At 46.3% G+C, this 21728-nt stretch overlaps 1 protein-coding gene across 1 annotated transcript in view; it reads left to right on the forward strand.

The window, feature by feature from the left end:
• HBS1L (HBS1 like translational GTPase) overlaps positions 1-21728 on the forward strand; it is a 188769-nt gene that overhangs the window by 135671 nt on the left and 31370 nt on the right. Inside the window, exons 8-12 of the mRNA XM_075339858.1 lie at positions 1880-1997; positions 4122-4268; positions 10254-10328; positions 10418-10535; positions 11659-11727. Coding sequence (XP_075195973.1) covers positions 1880-1997; positions 4122-4268; positions 10254-10328; positions 10418-10535; positions 11659-11727 — 527 coding nt within the window. The remainder of the gene's footprint in view (positions 1-1879; positions 1998-4121; positions 4269-10253; positions 10329-10417; positions 10536-11658; positions 11728-21728) is intronic.

The following is a 21728-nucleotide window of genomic DNA, read 5'->3' on the forward strand; positions in this document are numbered from 1 at the left end:
GCTCCACCTGTCCGTAGAGGTGCCGTGGCATCTTCCGGACCGTCCAGACCTTCTCTCACAAGGTCCGTTTTTCCGCCAGAATTCTGCGGCTCTCAGATTGACGGCGTGGCTCTTGAGTCCTGGATCCTGACGACTTCTGGTATCCCTCCTGAAGTCATCTCCACTATGACTCGGGCTCGGAAGTCTTCCTCGGCCAAGATATATCACAGGACCTGGAGAATCTTCCTGTCCTGGTGTCGCTCTTCCGGCCATGCTCCTTGGCCTTTTTCCCTGCCGACCCTTCTGTCCTTTTTACAGTCCGGTCTGCAGCTAGGACTGTCCCTCCCTTCCCTCAAGGGTCAGGTCTCGGCTCTGTCAGTATTGTTCCAACGACGTATCGCCCGACTGGCTCAGGTGCGCACCTTCATGCAGGGCGCATCTCACATCATTCCGCCTTACCGGCGGCCTTTGGATCCCTGGGACCTTAATATGGTCCTCACGGCCTTGCAGAAACACCCTTTTGAGCCACTTAGGGAGGTTTCTTTGTCTCGTCTTTCACAAAAAGTGGTCTTTCTAGTGGCCATAACCTCCCTCAGGAGAGTCTCTGATTTGGCTGCTCTCTCTTCGGAGTAACCTTTTTTGTTTTTTCATCAGGACAAGGTGGTTCTCCGTCCAACTCCGGACTTTCTTCCTAAGGTGGTATCTCCTTTCCACCTTAACCAGGATATTTCCCTGCCTTCCTTTTGTCCGGCTCCTGTTCATCGCTTTGAAAAAGCGTTGCATACTCTGGATCTGGTGCGGGCGCTCCGGATCTATGTGTCTCGCACCGCTGCTCTTAGGCGGTGCACCTCTCTTTTTGTACTGACCTCAGGTCGGCGCAAGGGCATCTCGGCTTCTAAGCCGACCCTAGCTCGTTGGATTAGGTCGGCCATTTCCGATGCCTACCAGTGTTCTCAGGTGCCTCCCCCGCCGGGGATCAAGGCACACTCGACCAGAGCTGTCGGTGCCTCTTGGGTTTTCCGGCACCAGGCTACGGCTCAGCAGGTCTGTCAGGCTGCCACTTGGTCTAGTCTGCATACCTTTTTGAAGCACTACCAAGTGCATGCTCATGCTTCGGCAGATGCGAGCTTGGGCAGACGCATCCTTCAGGCGGCTGTCGCCCATTTGTGAAGTTAGGTTTCGCCTACTTCTCAGTTTTCTGTTTATTCCCACCCATGGACTGCTTTGAGACGTCCCATGGTCTGGGTCTCCCATAAGGAACGATGAAGAAAAAGAATTTTGTTTACTTACCGTAAATTCTTTTTCTTATAGTTCCGTAATGGGAGACCCAGCACCCTCCCTGTTGCCTGTTGGCAGTTTTCTTGTTCCGTGTGTTATCACCGGCTGTTGTAGACAGAGGCTCCGGTTGTTCCGGTTTTTTACTTTATCTCTACTTGTGGGTGGCTGTCCTCCTTCAGCTTTTGCACTAAACTGGCTATATTTGGTTATCCAGGGGGTGTATATGCTAGGAGGGAGGAGCTACACTTTTTAGTGTAGTACTTTGTGTGTCCTCCGGAGGCAGAAGCTATGTTCTGGGTCTCCCATTACGGAACTATAAGAAAAAGAATTTACGGTAAGTAAACAAAATTCTCTTTTTACTCATCAATAAGGCCCCCATGCACTTTAGACTAAAAGTTTAAGTAACTTAGATTATTATATTCAACCATTCCTATGAAGGTAATAAGTAGACACAGGGGTCTTCTTTTTAACACCTATGTACTCTGAATTAGAGACCTACTGTATGACTTCCATACACCTTAGTAGATCATATGTTAAGAGGTTGCCCAGATAAGAATTATTTTGTTTTAATTGGTATCTGCTATTCACTTTTAATTTTCACTTTTTTTCTTTGTCTTGGCAGAGGAGTAACGATGGATGTAGGCATGACGAAATTTGAAACAAGGACTAAAGTTATTACACTTATGGATGCTCCTGGGCACAAAGATTTTATCCCAAACATGATTACCGGAGCTGCACAAGTAAGATGATCTATGTTTTGTGCACTCAGTCCTGTGCAGATGTCCGAGGACACCATTTTGTTAACTTCACAAAGGCCATTAAATACCAGTCATTCATTCTTCAATTGAAGAAAGTATTTGTCAAACACTAGGTAAATGCCTTTCCAGTATATAGCAGGTGAAATAAGTATTGCAGAGTCACCAGTTATTGAAGTAAATATATTTCTCCAGGTGCTATTGACATGAATTTCTTACCATATGTCAGTTACAACCCATCGAATCCATACAGGCTCTAGTGACTTTACATTGACCGTGTGTATCACCACTGCAGACCATCATTGAGCTTAACTGCTGGTGCTTCTACTTTGGCAGAGACATTGAACTCAGTGATTGGCTACAGTGGTGATGTATGCACTTGACGTGATATCACTGCTACAGCCAGACCTCTGAGCAGTGGCTGGGAGTTTACATTAGACCAAGGGAGGGACTGAGTACTGGCGGCTCTGTCTGTTATTGGATGGAACCTTCAGTAGTTTAGAAATTCTTCTGTAACCAATGCCATCAGTATGTTTTGCAACAAAAAGGTTGTGAAGGTCTTGAGCTAGCTCACTAGTAGTGATGGGCGGGCTTGCAGATAACCGGGACCAGCAGGTCTAACTGGCTTAAAAAGAAACCACCCGCTTCCGGCTAGGGATTGATCCTGGATATCTGGCCGAATGCTGGTCCCCATATAAGTCTATGGAAACTAGAATCCGGCGATTAAATGTGGTGGTAGAAGGGATAGGGGGATACGAGCAAGCGGGCTGTACTTACCGAGGCTCCGGCGCAGCTGTAACTGATTCCAGGCCGCTCATTATCTACATTGCATATGCACTGCTTTTCCGACCACCGGCATCTGTGATTGGTTGCAGTCAGACGTGCCCCCACCCTGATTGATGTGACAGCATGTCAGCTGACAGCTTCCAATCACAGATGCTATGTGCATCTATCATGATACAAAAATAAATAAAATATTCGCTTTAGGGTCCCCTCATATCATACCCAGCACAGATAACGCCTACGGCTAGAGGCTGCAGCCCCCAGCCTTAGGCTAATCTTGGCTGTGTATCAAAATAAGAGGAACCACATGCTTTTTTTTTTTAAATATTTAAATAATTTTAAAAAACAGCGTACGGTTCACCCCCCTAATTTTGATACCCAGCCATGATAAAGCTCGATAGCTGGGGGCTGGTATTCTCAGGGCAGGGAGACCTATGCTTATTTCCCCTCCCCCCCTCAGCCTGAAACAGCAGCTGCCCAGCATTGGTGCATCCATTAGATTCGACAGTCCTGGAACTTTACCTGGCTCCTCCCAATTGCCATGGTGCGGTGGCAATCTGGGTAATGAGGGGTTAATGTCAGTTCACAGCTGCCACTAAGCCCTAGATTAGTAATGGGAGGTGTCTGAGACCCCCTTCATTACTAAGCTGTAAGTGAAAGTAAATAAATCTAAACACCGAAAAATCCTTTATTTGAAATAAAATATAAAACCCCACTTTTATTATGAACCCCAAAAACACCCCTGCAGGTCAGATTTAATCCACAAAAGGTCCCACAATGATTCCAGCTATGCTACATCTGACGCCCACAGCGAGCGCTATAGAACATGACCACCCGCTGTGAGCTTCAGGCAGAGAATGAATGAACTGCACGATCAGCTCTGACATCACTCAGGTTAGTTGCAGACACAGCTGGAGGTTCCCACGTCCCTCCACCTCTTATCACAGGATAAGTTAGTTGGTATGCTTCCGGTTTTCCGCCACCTAGAAAAACACAACTTCTCCTGTAACACTTCTATTAATTATAATAGGTACTTTGCATTAGATGCTTCCAGCCTTCTATTGGCATTGCTAGTCTGAAAGGAGCAAAGATTTTATAATTGAAACTATACTATAGATGGTTGAGCCCTAACAGATATATAACATTATATTGCATAACTAATGTAAGACTTAACAATATGCTTTTTTTTAAGATGTGAAATTAGTTACTTCTCATTGTTATATAGACACATAATGAATCCATAGATTTCGTGTCTACACGTTTGTATAGTAGATTGTAACTGTACATGGTACATATCTGTATATAGATTGTCCTCCTTTCTTTTAGGCTGATGTGGCCGTTTTGGTTGTAGATGCCAGTCGCGGGGAGTTTGAAGCTGGCTTTGAAGCTGGTGGACAGACACGTGAACATGCGCTGCTGGTCCGATCTCTGGGAGTGACTCAGTTAGCCGTGGTAGTTAACAAAATGGATCAGGTATTTTACGCAATCATTATTTCAATGTTGATCTAGAGGCATTGCTAGTGGCTACAACATTGTCTAGGTCATGGGTGTCCTTCCTTTTGGCATTTTCATTTATTTGAAGAAATAGAGCAGTACTGGGCTGCACAATAAATACATAAGCACCAGCGAAAGGAGCTAAAAGAAAAAAGGTCTGTGCATAATTTTCATGATATCTGTCATCACAGGTAAGCAAAAAAATCCTCCTATAATAATCCTAATTATGCAATGGCGTATTCGGAGAATCTTTCAAAATCCTCAAGCAGGTCCAATGTTTCTGATCATTAATATAGAAAATGTACATATCTAAGTAATATAATGTTAATGTTTTTATATTCTTTATAAAAGTAACAGAAAAGAAGGCTACATAACTCTGTGACTAGTTTTATGTTGTTCTCTTTTCTCTTACTTTTTAAAGAGAAAATATAAAATAACCTCCTTTTAAAGGAGTTGTTTAAAGGTTGGAAGTTATAGCCTATCCATGGGATAACTACCCGATAGCTTGTGGTTTGACTGCTAGGTCCCCACTAATCCCAAATGTGAATGGAATGGATGTGCACATGATCAATCACTTCTATAAGTCACATTTCCCAGGTTCTCAGTATCGTTGGGGTTTCCAGTGGTCAGACCCTGAGCAATCATAAAGTTATCCCCTATCTGGGATAACCTCCAAACTTGAGATTACTCCTTTAACCCCTTCACGACCTAGGATGTTATAGTACGTCCTAAATCATGAAGGCGTGATAATCACCAGCTGCTGCGGTGAGCTGATAATGATCCCCACACATGTCTGCTGATTTGAACAGCAGAGATGTGTGCAGTGCAGGCGGATCCGCGATCCACCCGCACCGGTTAACCCCTTAAATTGCTCTGTCAAAATGTGGCAGCGGGGAATGCACCTTTCCTCACCTCCATCGGAACCCCGTGACGAGTTCACAGAGAGCCGATGGCTACCATGGTACCACAGGATCATTTGATGTCTCCTATTGCTATCATGACGTAGTTCCTGTTAAAGCCAGCAGAGCAGCAGCTGTAACAAGAATGCAGCATTTCTCCTGATCAGAGCGATGCTGCTCTGATCAGCAACAGAAATGAATCAGCAATCACTGCTTATCCTTGCTGCCCCCTAAGGAGAGTAAAAAAATAAAAAAAGTGAAAAATGTTTCATTTTTAAAAAAAAAAACAAAAAAAAAACCTTAATTTGAAATCACCGCCTATTGAAAATGAAAGTGTTAAAAAAAAAACATATTTAGTATCGTCGCGTTCACAAAATGCCCAATCTATGAACATATAAAATAAATTAATCTGATCGGTAAACTACGCAACAACAATAAAAATTCAAAATTATGTTTTTTGGGCGTCTCAAATGTGCCGCAAAATGCAATAAGAGGAGAATCAAAACTGAGCATATGCGCAAAAATGCTACCATTAAAAACGTTAGCCCGAGATGATAAAAATAAGCCGTCACTAAGCCCCTCATCCCGAAAAATGAGAACACTACAGGTCGCTAAAAATGGCACAAAAAGTGCACCACTTTTTTTGAACAAATTCAAAGTTTTTTTAACCCCTTAGATAAAAGTAAACATATACATGTTTGGTGTCTGCAAACTCGAATTAACCTGAGGCATCATACGGACACATCACTTTTACTGTATAGTGAATACTGTCAATAAAATACCTCTCAAAAAATCGTGCAGTTGCACTTTTTTTTTTGTACAATTTTTCCGCACTTGGAATTTTTTTGCTGTTTTCCAGTGCACTATATGGTAAAACTTATGGTTTCATTTCAAAGTACAACTCGTCCCGCAAAGAACAAGCCCTCATATAGCAAGATTGACGGAAAAATAAAGTTACGACTCTCAGAAAAAGGGGAGCAAAAAAACCCACGAAAAACGGAAATTCGCCCTGGGGTTAATAAAAATTGTCAACTATTAATTTTTTTTGCCTATTGGCTTGTAGACATAAAGAAAATAAACACACCAATACCAAAGTGTTGGAATGATACACTGAAACTGCTATATATACACCTCACATAGGGGATATGTATACCTAACACATAAGAGACAGGAGACTGCTGTGTCTGTGTGTGTATATACATATATTGATAGATGGATAACAAAGTAGATATGAGACTCTTGTATATACATCACATAGGAGAGATGATACTGCTGTATACATAGATCACATAGAAGACGAGACTGCTGTATATACATCACATAAAGAATGAGATTCTACTGTATATATCACAAGGTGAAAAGCAAAAGAATAACAAAGTTTTGAACTTTTGACTTTCAGGCACCATATCTCACTATCCACTACAACTTTGAGCATGAGACTACCTTCATTTTATACACAAACATCTTGGCTATCTCATACATAACGTTGACTTGCAACTATTTAGCATATGGTTAGTTATGCAGATTCTTGTCCTGTTACTGCATTGTTACTCTTTTGCTCCTGGAGTTTTTGGGGTTTTTTTTCTTCCTGTGTACTACAAATTCCAACCTGTTCTCTCACATTCACTAATAGCTCGATGTTTTATTAGGTTGATTCTCAAGGGAAAGGTCACTGGTTCGAATCGAGGAGCAACCATGAAGAGGATTTCTCAAGAAAAGAGAAACCGCATCCTCCAGCTGATAAATAGTAGTCTCTTGGCCAAGAAAATGAATTGCCAAACTGCATCATGTGCGTTCCATGAGAGTTGGAAGAATATGAAATGAAGTCCATCCATACATACAAAAGCCAAGAGGTGGACGTCCAGGCAAAATATTGGTGTCAACAAGTCGGCTTATCACAAGGTCTATCAGTTCTGGTGCAACATACATGAAAATGGAGGTGACTCGTGTTCTTTGTAATAGTGAGTTCACAGACATTAATGCAAGCACTGTGCAACGCATGTTACACAAGCCAGGAATAGTCTCCCGAAAAAAGGTAAAGAAGCCTCGACTTCAATATAATCATAAGAAGCGTCCGCTCTAGTTTGCAAAAAAGTATGTAAAGTGGACAGTAAAAGATTGGAAGCAGGGGATTTGATGAGATGAAAGTCAATATATAAGGCTCTGATGGGTGCAAATAGGTCTGGAAGAAACCAGGGAAAAAGGGGTTAATGGATAGAAATTAAATGAACTCTCAAGTTTAGTGATGGAAGCCTGATGATAGGGGGTTGTGTTACAGTCAAAGGCATTGAATACTTGACCAGGATTGATGGTGGTCTCAATAGTGAGCTCTATCTGAGTATCTTACAAGACGAGGTACTTTGTACATTCGAGTACTATGAGTATGAAAAGGACGACAGTGTTCCAGCAGCACAATTCTCCGAAGCATATGTCAAGATTGGCAAAGAAATGGTTCAATTGCAATGAAGCAGAGGTGCTGGATTGGCCACACAGTCCACAGACCTGAACCCAATCAAACACTTGTGGGTAGAGATTAAGAAAAATCTGTATACATACCCAAGTGAGTTAACCAGTATACACGAACACTGGGAACGTGTAGAAGAGAGCTGGGATCAGATATTGAGACATGCTTGAATCTGATAGAAAACATGCCCAGAAGAGTCCAGGCAGCGCGCTGAAAGCCAAAGATGTATTTACAAAATACTAACAAAATAATACAAATATAACTTTAGATTTTGAGGAGCAAAACAGTAACAGTACAGTGAGATGACAAGCATCTGCATAACTAACCATATGCTAAATAGTTACAAGTCAAATTTATGTATGAGATGGCCAAAATGATTATCTAAAAAATGAAGGCAGTCTCATGCTCAAAGCTGTAGTGGATGGTGAGATAAGGAGCCTGAAAGTCAAAGGTTCAAATCATTGTTACCCTTTTGCTTGTTACTGTATTCGTCATATAGGAGACACTGAGACTGCTGTATATACATCACATAAAAGCTGTGAGACTGACGTTTACATATCACATAGGAGACCTGAAACAGCCGTATACCAATTACTTAAGAGACATGAGACTGCCGTGTAAATAATAAGAAACACAGACTGCAGTATATATACCCACTTATACACTGGACATGCAAACCTTCAGATGTTAATGTTGGCCATAAATTTACTTTGATGCAATCTAGTCATGCATCCCTCTTAAACTGTCTGCAGTCCAAATTATGAGTCACTTGTGGTAGCATGCATACCACTCTCTATCACACACACACCAGAGACAATAGTTCATAATCTTGTCCTTAACACAGACCTACATAGCTGCAATGGAAGGAGTGAGTAAGGGGATGGGGTGCACTATTTCTGCCCAAAAAGAAAATTCTGATACTGGCCAATGTCAAATGTAACCCACTTTTCTGTGCACAGTGGAGTTCAGTACAGAACGCTGCATTTGCACGCACAGCTCTCTCCACAAAAATGTAAGGGCCAGTGACAGAAAAAAAAAATCTCTTTGGCTGCATTAACAGTCATCCTGGGCCAAATGTGGTAAGCGGGCCACAGGTTGGACCCCCCCCCCCTGGTCTAGGTGCTTTAATATACTAGTAGGTCATAGAATATTAGAGTTGGAATGGACCTCCTGGGTCATCTAGTCCAACCCCCTGCTCAAAGCAGGATTCACTAAATCATCCTAGACAGATGTCCGTCCGTCCTCTTTTTAAAGACATCCATTGAAGGAGAACTCGCAACCTCTCGTGGCAGCGTGTTCCACTCATTGATCACCCTCACTGTCAAAAAGTTTTTTCTAATATCTAATCTGTGTCTCCTCCCCAGCAGTTTCATCCCATTGCTTCTAGTCTTTCCTTGTGAAAATGATAATAAATCTGATCCCTCTACAGTGTGACAGCCTTTAAGATATTTGTAGACCGCTATTAGGTCTCCTCTCAGTCTTCTCTTTTGCAAGCTAAACAATCCTAAATCCTGTAACCGTTCCTCATAGGACATAATTTGCAGACCAGTCACCATTCTGGTCACACTTCTCTGAACTTGCTCCAGTTTGTTAATGTCATTTTTAAAATGTGGTGCCCAGAACTGGACACAATATTCCAGATGAGGTCTGACCAAAGAGGAGTAAAGGGGGATAATGACTTCACGTGACCTAGACTATATGCTTCTGTTAATACATCCTAGAATGGTGTTTACCTTTTTTGCTGCTGCATCACGTTGTTGACTCATGTTCAGTCTGTGATCTATTAGTATACCTAAGTCTTTTTCACACATGCTTTTGGATAGCTCTATTCCTCCCATGCCGTATATGTTCTTTTCATTATTCTTGCCAAGATGTATGACTTTGCATTTCTCCATGTTAAAAAACATTCTATTAGTTGCTGCCCACTGTTCCAGCTTGTTTAGATCTTGTTGAATTCAAATCAAATCAAATCAAATAGGCTTTATTGGCAGGACCAAAAAACTATTAGCATTGCCAAAGCAAAAAAAGAATTCTCTCTCTCCTCTTCTCTAGTATTAGCTATTCCTCCTATCTTTGTGTCAGAACAGATATCTGTTCTGTTTCGTTTAGTATGTTATATCTGAGCTCCACTGCAGAAATTCTTCAAATCCTCATCTTTTCTGGTTACTTACTTTTGCCTTTACCCTTTACCTCATTACTGTCATGTTTGGTTTTTTTTTAATCCGGTGTATATGTTGTGTAGTGTAGCAAACTGGCTGTTGTCTGCCTGACTATAGTGATCAGAGCATTGCCTAGCTGACTTTACTTTGGAAAGTAATTTTGATGATACAACTCCCTTTCAAGTGACTCATCTGTTATGGTCAGGACCACATTTCGCTGGGTGCAGAATTTGAGGATTTGGGAGCTTGATGGAATGAACAATATTGACGTGACACCCCACTCATTCATCTTTTTGCATCTGTTTCCTTTATCTTTTTGATATTTCACAAGCTGCCAAGATTTCCACCATGATCTGTGTTTGTTGCATTGATTCACTGGGTGCGTACATCACACCATTTTCTAAAGCATTTTCTGTATGCTTTAACATTCTACTTCTGGTAGGTTAACTGGCAGGAGGAAAGATTTCGAGAAGTTACCAGCAAGCTCGGACACTTCCTAAAGCAAGCTGGTTTCAAGGTACTATGGTCTTGAGTCGACATTTCTGATATAAAGTGTAACGTGACAACTCCTGTATTACCACCTCACTTGCGTGTAATCTCTTGTAGGACAGTGATGTTTATTACATTCCAACCAGTGGTCTAAGTGGAGAAAATCTGACAAAAAAGAGTGATATACGTGACTTGACAAGTTGGTACCAAGGACCGTGCCTTATTGACCAAATTGGTGAGCATTAGTTTTGTTCAGGTGTCTTTATACAATAGAAGATTATATTTTAGTTTTAGTTCTGTTTTTTTTTCTACGTGTGTGAATTATTTCTATTTACATTTTGCAAAAGTTTGTAGATTTTACGTTCTCATTTAAGTTCTGACCTGATACGAATGTATCACTAGTATTCAAACTATGATGATGCGTTTGAGAATCTGCAGTGCATGCTGGGATTCTTAAACGGGGTGTCCTCATTGGGCCTGGACTGCAATCACTGCTGAAACGAGCATCATCAGTGATGTCGGTTCCAGAGGTTGACCTAGTAACTTTCTCTACAGAGTGTGCGCCAGCTGTGAATGATAATGCATGCTCAGTATAGTCTCCCTGGTCATCATTCTTTTGAATGTGCAGTGACAGTGCACGCCCTTTCTGTGCCCAGTAAGCATTGATGAGCCAGGAAGAGAATACACTGTCAGATTTCATTAAAAAGTAGAGAATGAGGCAAGCATGGAGAGCAGACACCAGCCCCATGACGTCTCATTACAGAGCGGTGATAACTGTTTTAGATATTGATTCTACTTGCTCTGCTCTTGCAATGCACACTGACAGTGCGCTCTCTTCCTGGTTTGTCTATTTCTTTCACAGCCGGCGAGTGAATGCACTGTCACTGCACATTGAAAGGGATTATCACACAGAGAGCATGGAGTGTATTCTGAGCATGCGTAGGAATAGACAACAGACGTATGCTCAGTAGAGCCGGGTCTAGCCTAGCCCTTGAAATGGATGACGCTGATGACGCTTTGTTTGAGGGTTGGGAAAGCGGCTGTGGCAGTGACCACACTTATAGCCCCAGCCCCCTGTTGACACCCCATATGAGTTTCTCAGCATGCCTGGAGATTCTTAAATGATTGTTATTGGAACGGAAGTTAAAAAAAATAAATCAGGAAGTTAGAGAGGCACCGGTAGGGAATTTTTAATTGACGTGTGCATGAGAAGTTGGTGATCTGATTTTTCCATTAAGAAGATACAAATTTAGGATCAAATTTCATTTCACCCCACCCCTTTAAATTTCGATAATCACTTATATAGGTAACACTAAAATGATTATTGAACGTGTTTTGTTTTTTTTTTGTCAATGTAGATTCATTTAAAGCTCCACAGCGTTCAATAGACAAACCATTCAGGCTATGTGCATCCGACGTTTTCAAAGGTAAGAGTATCATTTTAGTTGGAGCTATGTCAGGCATTGTAAATAATTCAAAAGTTTGGGGGCTAATTTATTTGTGTTTAAACCAGAAAACTGACGTAAAACACTTTGAAAAGTCATCAAATTTTTGCACAATTTGGAGTTGCTCAGAGGTTTGGCTACTTTTGTCGTTATCATACCAGTTTCGGGAACCTTCAACATAATTGGCGGAGGTGGGGTGGAGCAGAGGCAAGGCATGGCTACGTCCCCCCTCCCTCCAAATTCATTAAAGTGCTGGAGATATGCCACACTTATTTCTTGGTACTAAACCTACAATAAATAAGTGCACTAAAATAAAATTCTCTGTATTAATCAGAATACATAGTAAAATAAGTACAGAAAATGGTAGAAATGTTGCGATACCGTAGGTGAAAACATTAAAGGGAACCTGTCACCACCTTTTCGGCCTATAAGCTGAGGCCACCACCACCGGGCTCTTATATACAGCATTCTAACATGCGAAAATGGCCGAAAGGGGAGGCGCCTGCACCAGACAACGGAGACGCCCATAAGGCCCACCGTGCGACCGTTAAGTATTATAAAGTGTTTTTTATGTTATACCCCCGGCCTGGGCTCTTATATACAGTACGTTAGAATGCTGCATATAAGAGCCCGGTGGTGGTGGCTGCAGCTTATAGGCCAATAAAGAGGTGACAGATTCCCTTTAACTTATTTCTAGATTTATCAATGGATGATTGCTAGTTTGTACTTTATTCATAGATTAATGTGTGTAAAAAAGTTGTGTATTTTTATATTTCCCTCCCTTTACATATGAAGCACTGATCCTTGGTTTCAGCCTGTATTCACTGCTATGGTGGCTGTGTTTGTAAATCCGTTTTTTGATCCTCAGACTGTAGTGTACCTGCTGTGCAGACATACTGTCAGTAATTAATGTTAGGAGAAATCGCCCTTAGGCTATGTGCGCACGTTGCGTTCTATTACGCAGCGTATTAGTCACTGCATGTGTGTCTCAGAACGCAGCCGAAAAGCTGCGTTCTGAGACTCATTTGGCAGAACGCAACGTGCGCACATTCCTGCAGAATTCATGCGTTCTGGATGCTTTCTCTGCAATGGGAAAAGCATCCAGAGCGCACTGACAGTGCGGTCCCACTCGGCTCTGCTGCATCCCCATAGACTTGCAGCAGAGCCGACTGGGACCGGAATGTCAAAAAGAGCACATGGCTGGATGTGGGAGACAGTCGCGCGATCAGAATGAACTCTGGTGAACTTCACCCGACTTCATTGTGATCGCACGGCTCTGTGCGTGTGCCGCGGCTTGATTTGCGGTCACAGGTGAAGGACTCACCTGTGACCGCAAATCTGAGTGACTGCAGTGAGCCGCGCGATCACCGGTGCCGTCACTCAGGTTAGCATAATATTATTTGTTTTGAACTAACTGTATTTGTTTGTACTCTATTTTTCACAACAGACTCTGTGAACAAGGCCTGTGGCCGCAACGTCAGAGCTATTTTCTGTCTTTAGTTCATTTCCTTTGCATGGTTTTTTTGAATTTTCAATAAATTAATACATTATTCATTTCATTGAGTGTGCAGTGTACTTCTATATGTATACTGAAGGGTTCTTCCCATTCACTAGCACCTCGCCCTCAAATTAGTGTGCACGCCCCTCTTTCCTATTGTCACTCAGGTTACCCACGGCCAGCTCGAGTCCTCCACCCGAGACCTGTGGCCGTGGGTAACCTGAGAGACGTCCCCGCACACATCCCGACATTACCACTGACGTCCCCGCACACATCCCGACATTACCGCCTACATCCCCGCACACATCCCGACATTACCGCCTACATCCCCGCACACATCCTGACATTACCGCCTACATCCCCGCACACATCCCGACATTACCGCCTACATCCCCGCACACATCCCGACATTACCGCCTACATCCCCGCACATATCCCGACATTACCGCCTACATCCCCGCACACAACCCGACATTACCGCCTACATCCCCGCACACATCCCGACATCCCCGCACACATCCCAACATTACCGCCTACACCCCCGCACATATCCTCACATTACCGCCTACATCCCCGCACACACCTCCACATCCCCGCACACAACCCGACATTACCGCCTACATCCCCGCACACATCCCGACATCCCCGCACACATCCCGACATTACCGCCTACACCCCTGCACATATCCTGACATTACCGCCTACATCACCGCACACATACCGACATTACCGCCCACATCACCGCACACATCCTGACATTACCGCCTACATCATCGCACACATCCCGACATTACCGCTTACATTCTGAAATCCCCGCACACATCCCGACATTACCGCCTACATCCCCGCACACAACCCGACATTACTGCCTACATCCCCACACACAGCCCAACATTACCGCCTACACCCCTGCACATATCCTGACATTACTGCCTACATCACCGCACACATCCCGACATTACCGCCTACATCACCGCACACATCCCGACATTACCGCCTACATCACCGCACACATCCCGACATTACCGCTTACATCCTGACATCCCCGCACACATCCCGACATTACCGCCTACATCCCCGCACACATCCCGACATTACCGCCTACATCCCCGCACACATCCCGACATTACCGCCTACATTCCCGCACACATCCTGACATCCCCGCACACATCCCGACATCCCCGCACACATCCCGACATCCCCGCACACATCCCGACATCCCCGCACACATCCCGACATCCCCGCACACAACCCGACATCCCCGCACACAACCCGACATCCCCGCACACAACCCGACATCCCCGCACACAACCCGACATCCCCGCACACAACCCGACATCCCCGCACACAACCCGACATCCCCGCACACAACCCGACATCCCCGCACACAACCCGACATCCCCGCACACAACCCGACACTAGAACCCACATCATCCCCACACACACACCGGCATTACCTCAGTGACGTCCCCGCTGACAGTGTGACTCCCTTCAGTTTCTGCATGGAGCGGACAGGAGCGGCGGTGTTGTACTGCCGCTCCGTTCAGCTTCATGTAGCAGAGCTGGATGTGTCGCGGGACCTCGTGGATTGCGCCGGACCTGGAGGGGTATTTGGGGACTTTAATAAAGTGGTGAAAGAGGGTGGTTTTTGTCTTTTATTTCAAATAAAGGATTTTTCGGGTGTATGTGTTTATTTACTTTCACCAGGTTAATCATTGGGGGTTGTCTCATAGACGCCTGCAACGATTAACTAGGACTTAGTGGCAGCTATGGGCTGCCATTAACTCCTTATTACCCAGATTGCCACCGCACCAGGGCAGTTCTGGATGAGCCGGGTACAGTCCCGGGACTGTCTGATCTAATCCATGCGGCAATTCTGGGCGGCTGCTGGCTGATATTTTTAGGCTGGGGGGGCTCCCCATAACGTGGGGCTCCCCATCCTGAGAATACCAGCCTTCAGCCGTGTGGCTTTACCCTGGCTGGTATCAAAATTGGGGGGGACCGCACGCCGTTTTTTTTTTAATTATTTATTTATTTTACTGCACTACATAGACCTGCCCACCGGCGGCTGTGATTGGTTGCAGAGAGACAGCTGTCACTCAGCATGGGGGCGTGTCTGACTGCAACCAATCATAGGCGCCGGTGGGCGGGGAAAGCAGGGAATACGAGATTGAATAATGGGCGGCCGGCATTTTCAAAAGCAGGAGAAGCCGCCGGAGCAGTGTGAACGCCGTGCAGCTGATCGGTGAGTATGAGAGAGGGGAGAGAGAGAGAGACCGACGACAGGGAGACACAGAGACCAACAGACAGACAGAGAGAGAGACCGACATTACAACCAATACGCACAAAAGAAGTGACCTGTCACTTCTTAGAACGCGCGCTTTGGGCTTCTTCATAGATTATGCAGGGGACTCAGGACGCATGCAGTTACGCTGCGCTACAAAGCGCAGCGTAACTGCATGTAATTACGCAACGTGCGTACATAGCCTTAAAGCCATCAAAATGCCAAAAACCGCTCTGGTCTATTATACCCATTGTAATCCTGGATCAACAAAGCACAGGATAAAGAATGAAATATATTTCTAAAATCACTATCCTATACTTAGCAATGTAAAATATGTACCCCACACCGATGCTATCCATCTGCTGTATGTGTTTTTCACGACCCATAGACTTGTATTGGCCCTTTCCATCCGTGATGGCGGGGAATAAACTGACCTGTGAGTTTGTGTACTTGTGCTGCTCAGGACACGACAGCTTATGTGCCGTGTACACAGGATATATGCTGCTGAGGGCAATAATTTTAAAGCGGGCTTAAAAAAATCTTTTCACCTGACGAAATGAGTGTTTTTCTCATTCTTTGGGTGGGTGATCCGCAGGCTGTTTACACTACTGTTTATAAAGGGAAATAACCAGGAGCATTAAGGCTGAATGCAAAAAATATTTCTTTATCGCAAAAGATAAAATGAATCACGCACGCAATATAAAGACTAATAGAAAAGTGCTAGATGTTACAAAAGGATGAACACCCACATGCATGTAAAGGACAAAAATAGCAAAAGTAATGGTATCTATGGAGAACCAGAGAAGCCTAAGTGGGCAGAATAGCATATAAAACACTAAGGTATAAACCTATAAATTAGCCGCTGCAGCCATAATAAATAACAAGGGTAAGTATTTAATCAAGGAACCCACAAAGAGCCAGAAAGGCAGGGTTTCATATTGATAATCCTACTATAGTAACCCTATAAATCAAAGGCTACAGCGGTAATAGATGAAGGGATAACATATCAATCAAAAATTGCCTAACAGCTTACCCATAGGTAAAGGGTCTTTCTCTGACGCCTCATTGGGGGACATAGGACCATGGGTGTTATGCTGCCTATCCATAGGAGGACACTAAGTAGATGCAAAAGCATAGCTCCTCCTCTGCAGTATACACCCCCTGGCCGGGCCAGGCAACCTCAGTTTTAGCTTAGCGTCTGTAGGAGGCACTTCCTTTCAAGTTTTGTTATTTTTTGAGGGCGACTGTTTCCTTTTGGGACCGATCTCCCACTACCATCAGCGGGCGGGAATGTGGAGTGTCGCCTCCACGTACCCCCTCCTGCGACGCTGGATCCTGGGCTGGACGACGGGTTCCACAGACACCGATTTTCCAAAGCCCAGGGTAGAGGCCTGTGCCTCTATAGCCCAATTCCTTAGCCCCTTTTTGCAGGCTCTGAGTTGAATATGGCACCAATTCCTCAGCCCCTCTTTGCAGGCTCTGAGTTGAATATGGCACCGGTGTGATCGGACACAGCAAGCTGACTCTGCTATTTTCACTGCCTGGATGGAAGCAGTGTTTTAAGGTGAGATCCCCCCTGACTGGTCTCCCAGACAAAGGGAGAAAAGACGCTGCAGGGAAGGCTCCCAGGACATTTACAGTATTTATTATGAGAAAGTCCCTTGCTGAGTGCAAGGAAGAGAGCCCCAAGGATCCTGCACACACAGTATTAACTTTTCTCTAGCTTGCTGGCTGGAGGAGGGGGAAGTCACTCCTGTTTGCAGAAAGTCCTGCAGATAATTTCCCGGTGGCAGGGGGAGGGCTCAGGGACTCACGCTCTTTATTTGTTCTAGGAGAAAAGCCGGCTGATAACCACCAGTGACAAGCTGTGTGCTGACTGGAGGGAGAGGGAGGAAAACTATCAGAAGCTCCCTTCCCGCCGTTTTTTTACTACCCACAGCAGGGGGGGGCACACTGACTTCATATTCGCGCTCTTTTAGCGCTAAGCCCCGCCCCCTGCGGCCACGATAACCCCCCCCCCCCCCCAGGAAAGCGTGCAAAGATCTCCATATAGCTTAATCCTTCCTGAGGACAGGGCCATCGGCTGATTCTGGTGAGGTGCTTGCTTCACTTGTAGCTCTGCTGAGCATTGCTCCCCCTCCTGGCATACTCCTATTAGGAACATGCAGAATTCTAAAGGCACTAAGAGTGCTAGGGCCCACATAGTGTATTATTCAGCCTGCACTGTCTACCACGCTGAGCTACCACGTAAACACACCTCTTCTCTCTGTGAGTCCTGTGCCCCTATAGCCCCCCAAGACCCCCCCTGCCACCACCGCCGCAACAGTCAGCCCAGAGCCTAGGGAATGCCCACCGGAATGAACACAGTTTCTGTCCCAATCCATGGAAAAACTGTCACAGAACCTGGTGCTGGCTATGCGATGTCGTCCTCCACACCCTTCTGGGTCCCTGGACGGAACGCAGCCTGAGGATACCCCTATGGAGGATCCTTCTGAGGTAATCCGGGCACATGCTTCACCAGTTGCAGGGATCAGGAAAAGAGCACACGGCCGGGTGTCTCCAGCGGGCTCTCCCTCGGGAGCACACAGGGCAGGCTCTCCCACACGCTCCACGGCTTCTGAAATGCTGGAGGAGGGAGAATGCTGTTTATACCAAGAGGATTCCTTGGTTTCAGCCTCCCCAGATGATCAAACTGCAATAGACTCCCTTATAGCAGCAATCAACTAAACTCTGCTTGTGGAGGATCCCCCATCCACTACCACTGACCATGCGGTCTCCTTTCAGAGGGCAAGGAAACCCCAAAAGGTTTTCGCTGATCACCCAGAGTTTCAAAATATCCTCACAAAGCAAAGGGAGAAGCCTGACAGGCGCTTCGGTAACCGAAAACTCATGGAGTCCCGGTACCCTTTTGCCTCACCTGCCCCTAAGGGCTGGGCCAATCCGCCCTCGCTCGAACCCCCCGTTCTCCCGCCTTGCCACAAAGACGCTCCTGTCTTTAACCGATGGTTCCTCCATCAAGGACCCGACAGACACAGGTGGAGCACCTCGCCCGCTCTGCTTTTGAGGCTGCGGGTTCCTCCCTCTCGCCCTCTTTTGCTGCTGTGTGCGTCGCAAAGGCGCATTGTAAGAGGTCGTCTGCGGCTCTTTCAACACATCTGGGCTGCCGCCTCAGATGACAAATGGGTGCGAGACCTTGTGTCTTCCGGTTACCACATAGAATTTTGGACCCGACCCCCGAGTCGGTTCTTTCTCTCAAACCCCCCAAAGACTCGAAAACGACGCAAAGCTTTTTTGTCAGCAACCCACTCGCTCCAAACAGCAGGAGTGATAATACCTGTCCCAGACGACGAGAAGTTTGCGGGTTTTTACTCCAACCTCTTTGTGGTCCCCAAAAAGGATGGGTCAGTTCGACCCATCCTGGACCTCAAACACCTAAACAAACATGTACACGTACGGAGATTCAGAATGGAGTCCCTAAGGTCCATTATTGCATCCATGGTCGAAGGGGAATTCCTCGCCTCCATAGACATCAAGGACGCGTACCTGCACATACCCATCGCCCCAGATCACCAAAAGTTCCTCCGCTTCCCACTTTCAATTCGTAGCTCTACCCTTCGGCCTTGCCACCGCACCAACGGTCTTCACCAAAGTCATGGCGGCCGCCATGAGCGTCCTTCATGCCAGGGGAGTAGTCATTCTCCATTACTTGGACGACCTCCTCATCAAGGCCCCCTCCTTCCGCGACTGCTCAATCAGCGTACAGATCACTGTGGACACCCTATCCCGCTTAGGGTGGCTAGTGAATCTGGACAAATCATCCCCGATCCCATCACGATCCATCACCTTTCTGGGCATGTCCCTGGATACCCGTCGGGGCTTGATCCTTCTCCCTCAGGAAAAGGCGATCGCTCTTCAACGAGCGGTACGCTGCCTTCTATGTCCTCCGTCTCGCTCCATTCGATTCAGCATGAAAGTGCTCGGCAGGATGGTGGCAGCTATGGAAGCAGTACCATTTGCTCAACTGCACTTCCCGCCCACTGCAGCTAAACCCTTCTAGCGGCCTGGGACAAGAGCCCCTTCTCCCTGGACAGACATCTTCACCTGACGCCTTCAGTCAGGTACGCACTCCGCTGGTGGCTTCGGTCCTCATCCCTATCGAAGGGGAAATCTTTTCTCTCAGTGAACTGGCTGGTCCTGACCACGGACGCCAGCCTCCTAGGCTGGGGAGCAGTGTACCGGCACCACACTGCTCAAGGACGTTGGACGCCCCAGGAGTCTTTCCTACCCATAAACATCCTGGAACTCCGCGCGATCTTCCTCGCGCTCAGAGCGTTCTGCCCTCTGCTAGCGGGTCGTCAGATCGAGTCCAATCGGACAATGCGACAGCTGTAGCCTATATCAATCGGCAGGGGGGCACCCGCAGCAAAGCGGCTTATCTCGAGGCCCACAAGATCCTCAGCTGGGCCGAATCGTTGGGATCAGTGATATCAGTACACATACCGGGGGTAGAGAACTGGGCAGCAGACTTTCTAAGTCGCCAAGGCCTGGCCGCCGGAGAATGGTCTCTCCACCCAGATGTGTTTCTACACATCTGCACTCGCTGGGGCACACCAGACGTGGACCTAATGGCCTCAAGGTTGAATGCAAAGGTACCCGCGTTCATATCCCGGTCGCGCGACCTGCAGTCCATCGGCGCGGATGCTCTAGTCTGCTCCTGGCACCACTTCCACCTGCCTTACATATTTCCACCTCTACCCCTACTGCTGCGGGTAATCAGGAGGATCAAGGCAGAGGGAGTCCCGGTGATACTGATAGCACTGGACTGGCCCAGGCGCGCCTAGTACGCCGAATTAGTACAAATGCTCACAGACGCACCGTGGCTCCTTCCAGACATCCCAGACTTGCTGACCCAAGGGCCCATTTCCCATCAGAACTCCAGATCCCTGAAATTGATGGCATGGCCATTGAGACCTGGGTATTAACAAGAGCGGGATTCTCCCCCGCGGTTATTTCCACCATGATCAGCGCCCGAAAGCCTGCTTCATCCCGCATTTACCACCGTACGTGGAAAATCTTCCTTTCATGGTGCAGGGAAACTAACGTCCAGCCTATGCCTCTGGCCATCCCCAGAATTCTCGACTTTCTACAGTCTGGCTTGCAAGCGGGGGTTGGCTCTCAGTTCCCTTAAAGGGCAGGTCTTAGCGCTCTCAATCTTCTACCAATGCCGCCTGGCTTAAAAGCCGCAAGTCAAGACCTTCCTCCGGGGCGTTTCCCATCTAGTTCCCCCATACAAACGGCTGCTGGAACCATGGGACCTCAACCTCGTTCTGGACGGTCTCCAGAGGTCTCCCTTTGAACCCTTCAAGGAATCCTCCCTTGCTCTTCTGTCCTGGAAGGTAACATTCCTGATGGCAATTACGTCCATCAGACGGGTTTCGGAGCTAGCAGCACTCTCTTGCCGCTAGCCTTTTCTGATCTTTCATCAGGACAAGGTGGTTCTGCACCCCCTTCCGGATTTCCTTCCAAAGGTTCTTACCCCGTTTCATTTGAACGAGGACATTGTTCTGCCTTCCTTTTGTCCACACCCGGTTCATAGGGTGGAAAGGTCTCTGCATTCGTTAGACCTTGTCAAAGATCTCAGATATTACATATCCAGGACAGCCCACTTTAGGAAAACGGACTCTTTGTTCGTCATTCCTGAGGGGCCTAAGAAGGGACAGGCGGCTTCAAAGGCGACGCTGGCTCGCTGGATTCGCTCTGCGATCCAGGAAGTCTACCGCTTGCAACCCAAGCCCATTCCTAGTGGGCTGCGGGCTCATTCCACGCGAGCAGTTGGCGCTTCGTGGGCCATTCGACATCAGGCTTCCGCGGAACAGGTGTGTAAGGCTGCGACCTGGTCTAGCCTACATATGTTTTCAAAGCATTACAGAGTCAATACCCAGGTTTCAACTGAGGCAAATCTGGGTAGGAAAATTCTGCAAACTGAAGTAGAGCACCTCTCTCAGTAGGCGCTCCAGGCTGTCTGGGACTAGTTCCTAGTCCTTGGGTTGTGTTGTCTTCTTTTGTTTCCCACCCATGGACTGCTTTAGGACGTCCAATGGTCCTGTGTCCCCCAATGAGGCGTCAGAGAAAAACGGATTTTTGTGTACTCATCGTAAAATCGTTTTCTCTTAGCCATCATTGGGGGACACAGCACCCACC

Source organism: Anomaloglossus baeobatrachus, chromosome 3 (assembly GCF_048569485.1).
Source record: "Anomaloglossus baeobatrachus isolate aAnoBae1 chromosome 3, aAnoBae1.hap1, whole genome shotgun sequence".
Taxonomy (NCBI): Eukaryota; Metazoa; Chordata; class Amphibia; order Anura; family Aromobatidae; genus Anomaloglossus; species Anomaloglossus baeobatrachus.